This window comes from Hesperophylax consimilis, chromosome 3 (genome assembly GCF_061612785.1).
Source record: "Hesperophylax consimilis isolate HC1 chromosome 3, BYU_Hcon_1.0, whole genome shotgun sequence".
Classification (NCBI taxonomy): Eukaryota; Metazoa; Arthropoda; class Insecta; order Trichoptera; family Limnephilidae; genus Hesperophylax; species Hesperophylax consimilis.
Window position 1 is genome coordinate 16,119,142 of NC_142838.1, and position 14,608 is coordinate 16,133,749.

The following is a 14,608-nucleotide window of genomic DNA, read 5'->3' on the forward strand; positions in this document are numbered from 1 at the left end:
AACTTGGTTTTGACATTTTACGTACATCTTTTTATGTTCATGCATTCAAATAGTATTATTAGCAACGACTCCGACTGCACAGATACAGTTTGTACATTTGTTCCTACTACTTTACGGTTGGGCTACTATTTCGATAATTTGTGTCAAAGATGTTTTTTTACTAAAAACAAAAATCAGTAACATAAGGCCACTTGGGAGATTTAGGTAGTAAATTAAAAAGAGTCAAGAGTTTTGATGATTGAATTAGATTTGTATAGAAACAAATATTTCCAAGTTTTTTTGCGTAATTAATAAAATATCAATATTCTTAAAGTTGAATAAACGCCAGAAAACCTTATTAATTGGAGTTTTTCTTTATAACCTACCATTCCCTTTCCTCTCTTTTTTCAATGAAGTATCTACTTACTCAGCCTTTCTAGTACTGACATGTTTTAGAATTTATTTTTCAGCCATTTAACTCACAAACTGTCAAACGTCAAAACTTTAAGGTTACCTTTGTTGTTGTGTCGGCTTATAGGTTATGTTTTACTGCGCCGATCTGAATTGTTAAAATATCTTTGTATTCTGACATGCCAAGCTAAAACAAATATTTGAGTGTCGGAGAAATACTGCTTTTACAATGAAGTGTTTCAATAAATTGTTCAACACCTGTCCTAAATCGGTCCAAGTCATACAAAAATGTTATTTTAAACGAAAATTTCCCATCGACCGAACTCAAGCTGATAGTCTTCCTGGTTAGTAATCTCCATATAATCTCTATGATTAAATTATCAGACCTTTCCTTCAACGTGTATTACTTACATTATAATATTATAATTTAGTATTTCAGTACCCGGTGGCCAATCCTTGTGATAAAAGAGTTTATGTGAGCGGACTTGCTGAAACCGGGGCCCTTGGATTGCAACTGCCGAAGACCAGTGAAGCAAATAAAAAAAAGAATGCAATATTATATGCAGAGTACCCCAAACGTATCTCGTTTGGAGAAAAACATAATGTAAGTTGCAAAAATACATAGTGCTGAAATCTCGTTGAATCATAAAATTACTGCCAAATTGTTTTATAATGAGAGGTTTCTTTGGCTAATGGTAATATTATTGACTTTTTTGAAATCGATTAAATAGTTGGCATTGCTAAATGCATTCAGAATAATCTAATGTCCCCTAACTCGTCATTAAATATGATTATACTAAACAATAACAGTTAATGGCTGGGTTGATAAATGGGTCTGGTTCCCAAAAGGCGTCATGCATTCAATTTCTCTGCTAGCTAAGTCTTTCATATTTGCGCAAGGACATTTTTGCCAAAGTTTGTACATTGCATTTTTATCATGTCCCACGATTTTAATTGCTTTTTTAATATTTACGTATTCTAGAATATTGGAAAGTTTTATTCTTAGAAATTTACTTTATTTAGTCAGCTAATACATCTATTGAATCTGTATGTATTTTTAATTATGTATTTAGATCAAATGGAAGTGTGTTTTTACCCTGTACCATTTCTGCATTCAATCAAACAAAGTCTGATTTCGTATTTTATTTTAAGTACCTATGTAAGATTAATATATCTATTGAAAATATACAGTTTTTTTGGTCAATATTGAAAAAAATCAAGTTAAACTTTTCTGGTAAAAAATCTGTTAGTTCCATTACGTGACCACGTTTATTTATTTTTAGGAAATTATTAGGAAATTTTAGGAAATTATTAGGAATAGTTGATAAAATTATAAACAATTACGCGACTTATATGGGTAAAATTATTTTATCGTATTATTCTTAATTCTGAATTTAAAATATGAGATTACAAAAATGAAGTAAAATAATTAGATCAAAATGGCCGAGTAGGTAGAGGCGTTGACCCGGTAAGACAGAAGCTGGGTTCGATTCCCAGTTGAGACTGTTACCCTTTTATTTATCTGTGTCTTGTTCTGTTTCATGTTTCTTTTAGATTTACTATTATTTTCTTCTTCAATGATAAATTGAGTCGTGTAATTTCTATACCCGCTATATCAACTTTCATTGATTTGGAGAAAACCGCAAAAAACTGTCACATCTCTAGCGTACATAAGTAAATGCATTACAATTTTTTATATAATGAATTGGAGTAATAAAATTTCGAAAAGCATTTATTTTTCTATATATGTCTAGCAATAATTAAGTAATTTCGATAAATAAAATGGATATAGCGGATTTTGATACTCACTTCGTGATTTTGAAAGTCAACTGAGCCGACATGGCGGGTTTAGAAACTCACGCGTAGATCATTTTGACACACGAGCGTGGCGTCAGAGCGGCGGCCATATTGTATTTTGGCAAAATAACTGCTTGTGATTCGTTGAATCCGATATAGCGGGTTTTGATAGTAACTTTCTGTATGATATAGCGGATTTGGTTTCTCACTCGCAGTTTAAACATGGTTTTTGGTCGCGATAAGGAGGGTTTTGAAACTCAATTTTAAGCTCCTCTTGTTGCTCGCAAAAATGTGAACAAGATGTCATACTCAGATCATTTTGTCAAAAAATCGGATATAGCGGGTATAGAAATTATAGGATTCAATTATACTTCCAATCTTTTGTATGTATATGATAAGTTGAAGATGACCACTGAAAATTCCACATTATTACCCTCCGTTAGTACTCTGGGCAATGAGAAGCTGTGGTGGCTCGTGGCTTTTGGGTGTACTAGAGTGCTAGTATTTTTTTTTTAAATGACATGATTAATGTTTTTTTTTCGAAAAATCGGTGTTTTGTGTGTTTTTTTTCGAAAACTGTATGTTCGCAAAAATATTAAAACTCGTTTTGGGCTAAACTTAGCAAGCTTAGTTGACGATTACATGTTATGGTAGTTAGTCCCAGAATTTCTGCACTGAAAAAAATCCCGATTTCTAGTAATCTGAATGGTGAAAACATATAAATTAAACATAATTTTTTTGTCAAAAATGCCCATAAACAACAACTTCCGCTTTTAATGATGTTAGTAGGAGTTTTTTTGTAAATATTGCCAGGTTATTTGTAATCCTTATTTACATATTTATAAAAAAAATCATTTTTAAATAATGGTTGTAAGTTAGAGAATAGAACACACAATAATTGGTTTCCCTCTTTTCCTTCTAGGTAAAAGATATAACTTCTGGATACGGCTTCACTGCATTTGCTATAAAGAGTAAAGACTGCTTTAAAGTATTTGGCACAGGATTAAACACAGATTCTCAAATTGGTTATCAGGCGCCTCGAAGGCTAAATCCATTAGAGATGCTCCTGTACCCAGCTCCGATAAATTTACCTCTGCAGGATCCTGAAACAACGAACGTAATAAGCCTTTCCGCTGGCAGGGCCCATCTTGTCATAGCCACGGATAATGAAGGGGTCTACACATTAGGAAACAATGCCTATGGCCAGTGTGGCCGGAAAATCATAGACAATGAAAATTATTCTGGAAGCATGGTGATAAATAAAATAGATTCATTGGGTGGAGAAAAAATTGTTACAGTGCAATGCGGACAAGATCACAGGTTTGATTGCCGCCTTTATTGTATCGCAGTGAATTTGGTATATTTTTTTTTATCTCCACAACAGGAATGCAAAAAAAGTCTACAATCCAATGACTTTGTTTCATCTCACTGGCCACATCTCTGAACCAATCATAACTACGAAAGTAGTCCCCAATATTTTAAAATATGTGCAAAACTCCCTGCGCACATTTGTAGGACTTGAATTTGATTCGCAACAAATGGTGACCTTTAGTATTGTGATGTTTGCAAATTTTTCTGTTTGGAGTTTCTAGGTCAATGCAGCGCATGTTCTATGAAGCTTTGAAACATCCCTTTTAAGTTTTAAATTAAACTTGTCTGTTTAAATAATTTTAATTTTAAGAATAACGAAAAACTAATAATTTATTGTTTTACGAAGCCGGTTAATACAACTAGCATGAACATAAAATTTTTTAATATTTGCAGCATGTTTATCACGGAATCTGGTAAGGTATATGCCTGCGGCTGGGGCTCTGATGGACAACTGGGGCGAGGTGATTATGCTACCGACGGCTCTCCTACTAGAGTCAAAGGAGACATAGAAAGTGAGAATATAGTCAAATTATCATGCACTGCGGACTGCGTCTTGGCTCTCAGTGGTAAATCAAAATTATTTATGAAATTAATAATTATGTTTTCCTGTTCTTATATGTTCTCTTTTGTCATGGAACAATTACATATTACATGCTATTAAGTCAGCAATGCAACTTATTCATTCATTATTATCTTTGAACTGAAATGTTTTCAGATAAAGGCGAAGTGTTCGGTTGGGGAAATACAGAGTACGGCCAGCTGAATAGTGACAATAATTCTCTACAGCAAATGAATGTATCCAGAGCTATCAAAGTATGCAATGGATTAGGAAAAATTATAGATATTGCATCTGGAGGTTCATTCTGTGCGGTTCTGAACGGTAAATATAATAATTTCAATCCACTGATATATAAGTCCTCCATCATTGCCCAAGATACTTTTTCCACTTATAATGGTGGATTCATGGGGTGAGATTTGTGTGAACGGGAATATCCTTATAAAAAAATAGACAGTGAGATACATAATAGGCTGATTCAAAATGTTTGAAAAAAAATTGCATGGCACCTGTGTCTATGTGTCTAAAAACTTACACTATATTTTTTCTAATTTTCTTAACCGGTTGTGTGCCTTAAGCGCGTTTACGCACTCTAGGTAGCCGTGCTCACAAGGCCGGCCATACAAAATGAGCGCGTTAACACGCTGTTCTATATGACGATTTTGCTTGTCAAACTCAAGTAATTTGAAAAATATAAAATATGGAACCCAAGGTGACATCTATTGGGATGATGAAGAAATAATTATAATATAGCAGTTCACAGATTATATCGACTTTAGAGTGATCTAAATGAAGCTTCTTTTAAAGCTAAAAAATTCGCGGCCTGTCGGTACATCCAAGCAAAATACTTTCCGGCATTTAAAGGGTTAAAGCTGTTTTAAGGATCTCTACCAGCTGTGAAAGTTCAGGGTTTAACCAAAAAATATAAGAAGTTGGTATTTAAACTGAGTATTTATTTTAAGAAATTTTTATAAAATGTAGTTTAAAACAAAATAAATAATTAATTACATGCAACATTCAAAATAAACAAAATTATTCAAGACAACGTCAACGTGGACATTTTTGAGTCAGGAAATTTTGTTGATAATCTTTAACCACCAAGGGTTAAACGAAAATTTGAAACAGAAAAATCAGAAAAGGTTACCCTTGCCTTGCCAGGGCACCCCTCTACCAACTGAGCTAATGCGACCCCATCTCCTTCGATCATATTTAACTGTAACATTCTTAGAATAAGAACTACCAACATTATCTTCATTTTCTCACAGGGCTGGTCCTCTGTTTCGTTTCCAAGGAAACTTCATCATCGAAGAATGCAAAAGCAACAAGCTCGGCGGATAGATACCAAAGATGTCCTATATTTTTTCGTAGCAGCTTTTGCAGGTGATTAATATATCTTTTCGGACGCCACCAACTCCTTCAAAAGCTGTAAATCATTCTTTGGCACAGACTATGTGCAAGGAGCTTGAAACCAGTATTTTGCGTAAATACAAACAGTAGCCTTTTAGTTCTCTCCTTGTCAATTAAAAGTAAAGCATATAAATTGCCAGATTTTGTTTGGTGTAGTCCAGCAGGTGCTTCAAAGGATACACCCCTCAGGTGTTTCTCCCAAAAATATAAAAATGAGGTTCAGTAATTCTTTGTAAACATTCCGTGGTTGAAACTGTTTTAACTGATGTGTAGCAAATTAAATCATTGTTGTGGTTACATCTTCAACATACATTAAGGTCTCTGGGTCGGAATCCACTCCCTTAAGGTCCTTTTGTTTTATTTGTAGCCAATGGTTTTTAATATCTTTATTCAGTGGGACTTTTTGTGTTTTCTAATTCTCGCCTTTTTCTACTTTCAAACTTGGCCGAATCTTACCACTTCATAGATTGTTTCTTGTTATTCTCTGTCTAAACACTCTAAACCACTATCTGACCTGGTCATGCTTTTTCCCTCTGAGTGAGTAGAAACAGTCTGTCTTTCTCGATAGTATTCATTTCCAGTGCGTTGGCATGAGCAATATAAAGAAAGCATTCTTTGAAAATCTCCTACTACCACCACAGTAAGCTGAAAATGTTGCTTGTGTTGTGATGGAGGACTTAGATATTAATTTTAAAATTACATGTTTTTTAATCTGATAGGAATACTTGCTTATTCTCATATTTGCAGAACATCACATGCAGTAGAAGTTGTAGATTAGTTATTGTTTTTTGTTAGCCCTTTCAAACTGCTCTAAACTATGTGTTGAAATGTCAAACGATCAGCTCATACCGGTAGATAATCATCATTCTCCCTTACACACTGTAGTAAATATGTACACAAACAAACCCCCATTGAAACAAACAACGCTCAACTTCAAAAACGTTGATTACGATTCTAATAACTATCAACTCACTAATACAGATTGGACCTTTTTGACTGATGATGATATTGAACAAACCCTAGAAAAACTTTACCATACATTTTCCGAAAATATAAAATCTCATGTCCCCTCGTATATACCAAAACACAGAACATATCCAATTTGGTTCTCCAAAGATCTTATACTATTACTCAAACAAAAAAAACAGTTACATAATATTTTTAAACTTACTCACCAAACCGATGACTACTTAAACTTTTCAAAAATGAGAAAAAAATGCAAATCACTATCAAAACTGTGCTATAAAGCACACATAACCTCCATTGAGAAAAAAGCTCTAGGATCAAAAAACCTGTTGAACTTTGTTAAAAAATTAAACAATGAAAGTACCAACTACCCTCCCACAATGCATTACGATGGCAAAATAGCAAATAGCACAATTGATATTGTAAATCTGTTTGCTGATCATTTGCAAAGCGTATACGAAGACGAAATATCAGATAACAACGTACCATCGTATGTGTATCAAAATATAATACAGTTACAGAACTACCGCATTACACGGGAATCATGTCTAAACAAAATCCTTTCCCTCGACTCTAACAAATCTGCGGGCCCAGATAACACACCGCCAATATTTCTCAAACAATGCGCACATGCAATGTCAGGTCCACTCGCCGCACTATTCAACCACTTACTTTCTTCTGGACATTTTCCAACCTGTTGAAAATCTAGTTTTATTACCCCTATTTTCAAAAAAGGTGATGACACAGACATAAAAAACTACCATCCTATATGTATACAATCAACACTTCCAAAAAATTTTTAATCCCTTGTTCTCGATATAATTTATCCATCAATACTCAAAGTAATTGATAAAAACCAACATGGATTCGTTACTGGAAGGTCAACTGCTACTAACCTGCTACTCTACCACAACTATATTACGGAATCTTTTTCTAACAAAAAACAAGTGGACAGTACCTATACAGACTTTTCAAAAGCTATCGACAAAGTCTAACAGAATTTTATTTGTCAAAATTAAATATTCCAAATCTAAGTTATTTCATGCAACTAGTGGCCTACCGCAAGGGAGTCACCTCGGCCCCATTCTCTTTCTTATATTTATAAATGATATCATAAATTGTTTTGACGATGTAGAAGTTCTGCTTTTTGCCGATGACATCAAATTATACAAAAGAATATCTAATATAAGCGATTGCCTAATCTTACAGTCAAACGTCGGAAAATTACATAATTAGTGTATAGCTAACAACTTATTCCTCAATATTGATAAATATAAGACATTTACCATTTTGTCGAACAAAGACCCCACTATTATTCACATTCACAATAGCAAGCGAAATCTTAGAAAAAGTCAACGAAATTCGGGACCTTGGAGTTATGTTTGACACTCAATTAAATTTTGTAAATCACACACAACAAATAACTAACAAATGTATGAAGACACTGGGTTTTATAATCAGAACCATCAAAGACTTCGACTTGTTGGAGGTTATAAAAATCGTGTATCTGTCACTAGTACGCAGCCTGTTAGAATACAATTCGATAGTGTGGTCCCCATACTAGCAGATTCATATAAAAAATATTGAATGTGTGCAGCACAAATTTTTACAATTTATTAACTTCAAATTACACATACCTATTCAACACATAAACTATACATTCTTACTAAATACTCTTAAAATACATTCCCTAGAAAACAGAAGAAAAATAAATAACCTAACTTTTTTATTTAATATTATTAACTCCAAACTAGACTGTTGTGAACTCCTGCAATTCATAGATTTCAGAGTACCTACTCGAGCAACTAGGCAAAATATATTTTTCTGCAACAATAACTTTAGTACCAACTATCACATACATGCACCTATTTCTCGCTTTCACACACTTGGAAGCAAATTCACCTCAAATATCGACATATTTAACCGTTTGATTGCCAAAAAATTCATACATTTGCTTGTAAAATGCCACCAAAAAAACAATAGTTTTTATGAAACTATATATTTTTTTAAAACCCCATAAATTCTTTGAATTTTCAAGGATTTCGATAAATCAAAATATGATATTGGTTTAGAATCACGCCGAGGAGGATCCCGAAGTACATTTGAAAATGAGTAATTTCCGGTGTTACTCTCCATTTCTTGGTCACGATCCGAAGAATTACTGGAAATTCGCATCCTGCGGTTGGGAAACACAGGTATGACATCACTCTCATCAGAGCTACTCGAACTTGAATTAGAGGAGTGGAAATCGTCGCTCCCGCTGTCAGACATTTCAGAGGACGCCCTCGACGTTATATTTTTTCAATTAACTAAAATAAAAAAAATAATAAATGAATCTGAAATTTAAACGGTTTACTACGGTCTTACAACTATTAAGATAATATTAGAATAATATTTACCAACGCCGCAGCACCACACCCGACGTACGCGCGAATCAGAACACGACTGACGCAATCGACGGAAATCGACGATCGGCAATATTCGTTAAAACACGAATCGACGAAAGTCGACGATTGGCAACCAAACGGTTAATATAAGTTTGCCTGTGTTCAAGAGATACCTGAATGACATTTTTTATGTAGCATAAGTTTTCTTGTAGATATGTTGTGAGCTTAAAAAAAATTGTTATTTTTGTGTTGATGTTTTAAAAATAAAACCTTCTGTTGTCACTGTATTATGCAGTAAATTATGTAAAATATGTATAATGTAAAAGCCCATCAGGAATAAGTTTTCCAAGGGACCGGAACACAAAACTTCTCAAGCGGGAAAACTGTTTTCATGGAAAGTTTATTTGAAGGTGTAAAAATGATGACATTAAGTTGAAAAAATTGTATCGGTCAAATGACCACCTCCCAAAAATTATGTCACTTCACATTATGACATTACTTTTGCCCCACCTTGTATATGTCAAATCCAGTCTTTAAAAGACCAAAAAAAACCAAACTTCGTGGGAACTTTTTAAGTGAGTTTCACTGTAGTTATGTTTGAGGACCTGTTATAAATTGCCAGGTATTTCCCAACCTTCATCTTTCTCTATTACAACATTCTTCAAAAGGGAATACCACAGTTCCTGCTCTGGACATTTCGAACTCTACATAGACCCCTCGAACTAACTTTAAATACGAATGGAATAGTAACATCGGAAGAATTTTCATCTATTTTAAGGGATCCAGCATTATGGAATCCGAAAATATACGTGATATCGGAATTTATAACTCATGTTCGCAAACTTATCTAGCTAAAATCAAGCCAAAAAATACATTTCGTGAGGACGGTGGCATCCCTGAACGTGCCAAAATAAAACACCTCTACGGATGTATAGTACAAGCATTACGATACAGTGCCACTCGTATATTTAGAAATACTATTACACCAAAATATAAGCAAATTTGCGGTTGGAATGAATTTGTTGCAGACAAATACGAAAAATCAAGACAAGCGATGCTCACCTGGATTGATAATGGGAGACCGCACAATGGTCCCATAGCGGAGGATAGAAGGACAAAGCGTGCCGCCTTCAAAACAGCTCTAAAACAATGCCAAAAGAATTCGACACAACTCCAGATGGATAAAATAGTAGCGGACTTAGATAATCGGGACTTCAAATCATTTTGGAATAAGTCTAATAAAATGTTGAACATGCGTTCCAAAGTCTCGTGTAACATAAACGGAGAAACAAATCCTGAAGTAATTGCCAATATTTTCAAAAAACATTTCGCGACTACCACGCCGACCATCTCCTCAAACGTAACGCATTTGAACGCCTATGATGACATTGACCCTATAGTTACTGCAAACATGGTGAAAACCGCCATCAAAAACATGAAATCCGGAACATCAGCAGGACATGACGGCTTAAGTACCGAACACGACAAACATGCAGGGGTAGCGATTCTAAAACTACTGGCAACATTGTTCACCGATATCATAAAGAGTGGTTATCTACCCAAAGACATGACAAAAACAATCATAATACCGATAGTAAAATCTAAACTGACAGACATAACTTTACAGGAAAATTACAGACCGATATCCATCGCCACCGTCACCGCCAGAATATTTGAACGAGTTCTCTTTGATCAAGTCGGACCCCAATTGAAAACGAAAGATAATCAGATGGGTTTCAAAACTGAATGCTCCACAGACTCAGCCATATTCTGCGTAAAACGGACGCTGGAATACTATAGGAAGAGAAAAACAACAACTTACGCATGCTTTTTGGACCTTAGTAAGGCCTTCGACAGAGTCTACCATCCATTATTATGGACCAAACTAAAAGAAAGAGGCCTACCATGGAAAGTAGTATGAATTCTCGACACATGGCACCGTCAACAAGAAAACCTAGTTAAATAGAAAGATGGTTTCTCAGAACCCTTTTTCTTAAAGAGTGGGGTCAGACAAGGAGGTTGTTTGTCCCCAGTACTGTTCAACATATATATGGATGAATTAACTCACAGGTTAAATAACGCTGGGGTAGGCTGCCATATTGGAGGACAATTCATCAACAATGTGAGCTACGCAGACGATATGGTGCTGATGGCACCGTCAATAAGGGGACTAAGAATTCTCTTGAAGATCTGCGAAGAATATGCACTCGAAACAAACATGTTATATAACGCGAAAAAAACAGCACTGCTGGTCGTCAAATACAGAGAAGGACCAAAAAATATTCCCCCAGCATTTTTGAATGGAGAACCTCTCATAATAGTAGAAACAACGAAATATTTAGGGCATATCATCACCAACAACTTAACGGATGACGACGACATCGACAGGCAGAGGCGAGCACTGAACATAAAAAGTAACATGCTTAGCAGAAGATTTAGACTCTGCAGCCCGAAGGTGAAAAGGACGCTATTCTTAGCTTTCTGCACTACCTTGTATACTTGCGAGCTGTGGGCCAATTTCAAAAAGCGTACCATGGAAAGGCTTCGGATTCAATATAATAATGCTTACCGCATAATGTTCGGACTTCCAAGGTACTGCAGTGCCTCCTCGATGTTCATGGAGGGGAGAGTCCCCGGCTTTGCAGCCCTAATGAGAACCAGGATAGCAGGAACGAGAGGAAGGATCAACAACTCCAGAAACGTCCTCATCATCGAAACCCGCCAGACCTTAGGATCCAGCATCGAAAAACATTGGAGAAAAATATTGGCCCCCATAATTATCGCTCCGATATACCAATAAGCTTCCAAGAAATGTAAATGTTTTATGTTATCACTCTCCACTCTATATATTTCCTTTACTTATTCTTATGTTTTATTGGTTTTATCATACTTATTAATTAACTTAATTGTAGTTATATTTTATGGAATGTGTGGGATTGCACTCACCTCCCCACATTCTGGAATAAACAATTATTATTATTATTATTATAAAATAAATTTTTTTTAAAATTCAAAATATGTTAGCTGATATTTAAAACCGTTTAAATTTTGTTAACAAATGTACGTATATTATATTATCCAAATATATTTTATTGTAAACTATTAATTTTGCAGAAAATGGTGATGTCTACTCTTGGGGCTATGGAATATTGGGCATGGGTCCTCAAGTCCAGCAGAGTTTCAAACCACTACAGATTCCGGCAACACTGTTTGGCAAGAACGAATTCAACCCTGACTCCAAGGTGACTGGAATTACTTGCGGCATTGGTCACATGGCAGCCATCGCGGATCAAGGCGACCTCTACTCTTGGGGAAAAAATAAACATGGGTGTCTCGGACTAGGACACTGCAAGGACCAGTTTTATCCTTTGAAAGTCTCCATTGGTGCCAAAGTCCTCAAGGCAGCCTGTGGAATCGATCACACCATTTATTTGTGTAAAGCGTTTATCTGATAAACGATAGCTTGTACATAACACAAGATTGTTTGAATCTCCTGTCATAATGTTATAACTTTTAAATACAGTTTCAATGCAAATATAAGAGTTCAAAATAATCTGTGCATGTCGTTGAATACATTTAAAGCCAAAGATTATTTATGCCAGCTAAAAGAATCCAACGAATGAACTAATGAAAATATATTGTTGTGGAAACTACAGTAATATAATATATTGTTGTATAACTACAATAATATAATATATTGTGGAAGCTATAATAGTCACCACCTTCTCTGTCATTGTGTTTTGAGCGGGTTGTGATGAACAAAATGATGCCAAAACACATTCAGGTTATTCATACATCGTCATAAATCATAATTTTAGTAGAAATGCTAAATAAATATTGAATTTTTTATCATAAAATCCTCACTTCAGTACGGTGGGCAAGCACGTTGTTTGGACCTTCGTTACTGTCATTGAGATAGTATTGTCAGCGAGAGGTGACTTCCAATGTTACACTTCTTAACATGACAGAATACTGACACAATCTGAAAAAATACATAATTTATCTTTGGAAAAAAGCATTAAAATACTGAGAAAAAAAACTTTTTAGAGTATGGTGATTGTTTTATTGATGTTGATTTAATATTTTGAACAAATTATGCCTGTGTCAGACAACACTATATGCAACAAGCTTTTTTGGGTGTGGCCTATATCACCATAGCGCTCGCCATACAATCCCATACAGAGCTGTCACCAGACAGATGATATGTTACAAGTGTGTGCGTGGCCTAGATGATGTGCCGTGATCTGCTAGCTGGGAGATATTTGAAAATGATGTGACTCCCTCAAGCAGGAGAGGAGGACAGATCAATTAGGGAACTGCCGTGGTCATGCAGTTGTTAGCTGTCAAGGTAACAGATCCTGAAAAATAAATGAAATTCCGTACTCCCCCCCCCTAGCATAAGCTAAGGTAGGGGGAGATTATAGCTTAGTATGACAGTACAACATATAATCTATATGGGCGTTGCCCAAAAAACGCTCCATGTATATAGTGTCGTCTGACGCAGGCTTTAGAAGTAACCTGTGCAATAACATTTGTATTATACACGGAGATTTTAATGAAAATAACGTCCAATTGAATTTTAACCCTATGAATACTGTTAATGTGTATAACAATGTAGTTATTCCTAATATCTAATAAATACATTCATAAAATTCTCAAATGAGCAAAATAATATTACAACTCGCTTCTATACAATTTTTGCAAATAGAGACAGCGGACAAAACACTATCACCTATATAATATCAGCTATAATATTATCAATATAAATTAAATGTACATTCTTCTATGGTTATTAAAAATCAGTGGATGACCCAAAACCAGGGGGGTATAACTCCCATCGAAAATTGGAACCTAAATATTGTGACATCATTTGATTGCCTGACTATATATCCACCAATGAAAAACTCTGAAAGTCTATGGAATAAACTTACAATTTTTTTCATTAGTGTAATTTTATAATAAGTAGGCTCTTAATGAGAATTGTACTGTCTATATATTGGGATATCTATGGTTTTTTAGAACCAATTTGTTTCATACAAGAAGCCCGAAGATATCGATCTAATGAGTGGTTTATTTATGCACAAAACCTTGGTTAATACAATAGTATTGCAGAGAAACCTGCTATTAAATCTGTAATACACACATATCTCAAATGAACAAAACACTGAACTGTGTATAGACAACTAACCATAAGCAAGGACGTTAAAATTTTAATGTATGTACACAAAAACATTCAATGTACTCTCAAAATTATTTACATTTATTTTAAAACACTGCGTTTGTACATGCATATTTACAAGTTATAACAACAATTTTGATGTTCTTGCCTTAAAATAAACAAACATTTCGAGATAAAATAAATTATTAATGCCAGCTCCTGCTGGAGAGGTAAAATGAGCTCCCCCAACCAGTCTTCAAATACGGCTCGCAAAACAGTAGGTGCCAATCCATCCGCCGCCAAGACCTAGTCAATCCTCACCCCACGAACCCGGGCATGCCTGTTAAGTCACTAAACGTAGAGAACCACTAGGGGTGACCTATGGTAGAAGTGTTGGTTAGGGGCCGTTCAAGTATTACGTAAGCAGATTTATTACAATTATTTACCCCCCCGTCCCCCTTATCACCAAAAGTAAGCAAAGCTCTTACCCCCCCCTCCCATGCTTACGTAAAAATTGGTACCTGTATGCATTTTTCTGTTGATGTATTCTGTTTTTTAAGCGAGTACCTAAACATA

The 14,608-nt window shown here is 35.0% G+C and overlaps 1 protein-coding gene across 1 annotated transcript; it reads left to right on the plus strand.

Moving 5' to 3' along the window:
- Positions 1-480: 480 nt before the first annotated feature.
- Positions 481-14,448, plus strand: LOC149425018 (RCC1-like G exchanging factor-like protein). Its single transcript, XM_089648496.1, has 6 exons — positions 481-734; positions 822-994; positions 3,110-3,507; positions 3,952-4,124; positions 4,274-4,438; positions 11,989-14,448. The coding sequence occupies exons 1-6, from the start codon at positions 620-622 to the stop codon at positions 12,324-12,326; spliced, it is 1,362 nt and encodes a 453-aa protein (XP_089504622.1). The 5' UTR covers positions 481-619; the 3' UTR covers positions 12,327-14,448.
- The last annotated feature ends 160 nt before the right edge of the window (positions 14,449-14,608 follow it).

What these genes read in the sequence shown, in the direction of transcription:
- LOC149425018 (XM_089648496.1), top strand. Translation starts at nt 620, where the DNA reads ATGAAGTGTTTCAATAAATTGTTCAACACCTGTCCTAAATCGGTCCAA. An exon ending in CAATGCGGACAAGATCACAG is followed by an intron (nt 3,508 to 3,951) that starts GTTTGATTGCCG and finishes TAATATTTGCAG; the next exon opens with CATGTTTATCACGGAATCTG. An exon ending in ATTCTGTGCGGTTCTGAACG is followed by an intron (nt 4,439 to 11,988) that starts GTAAATATAATA and finishes TTAATTTTGCAG; the next exon opens with AAAATGGTGATGTCTACTCT.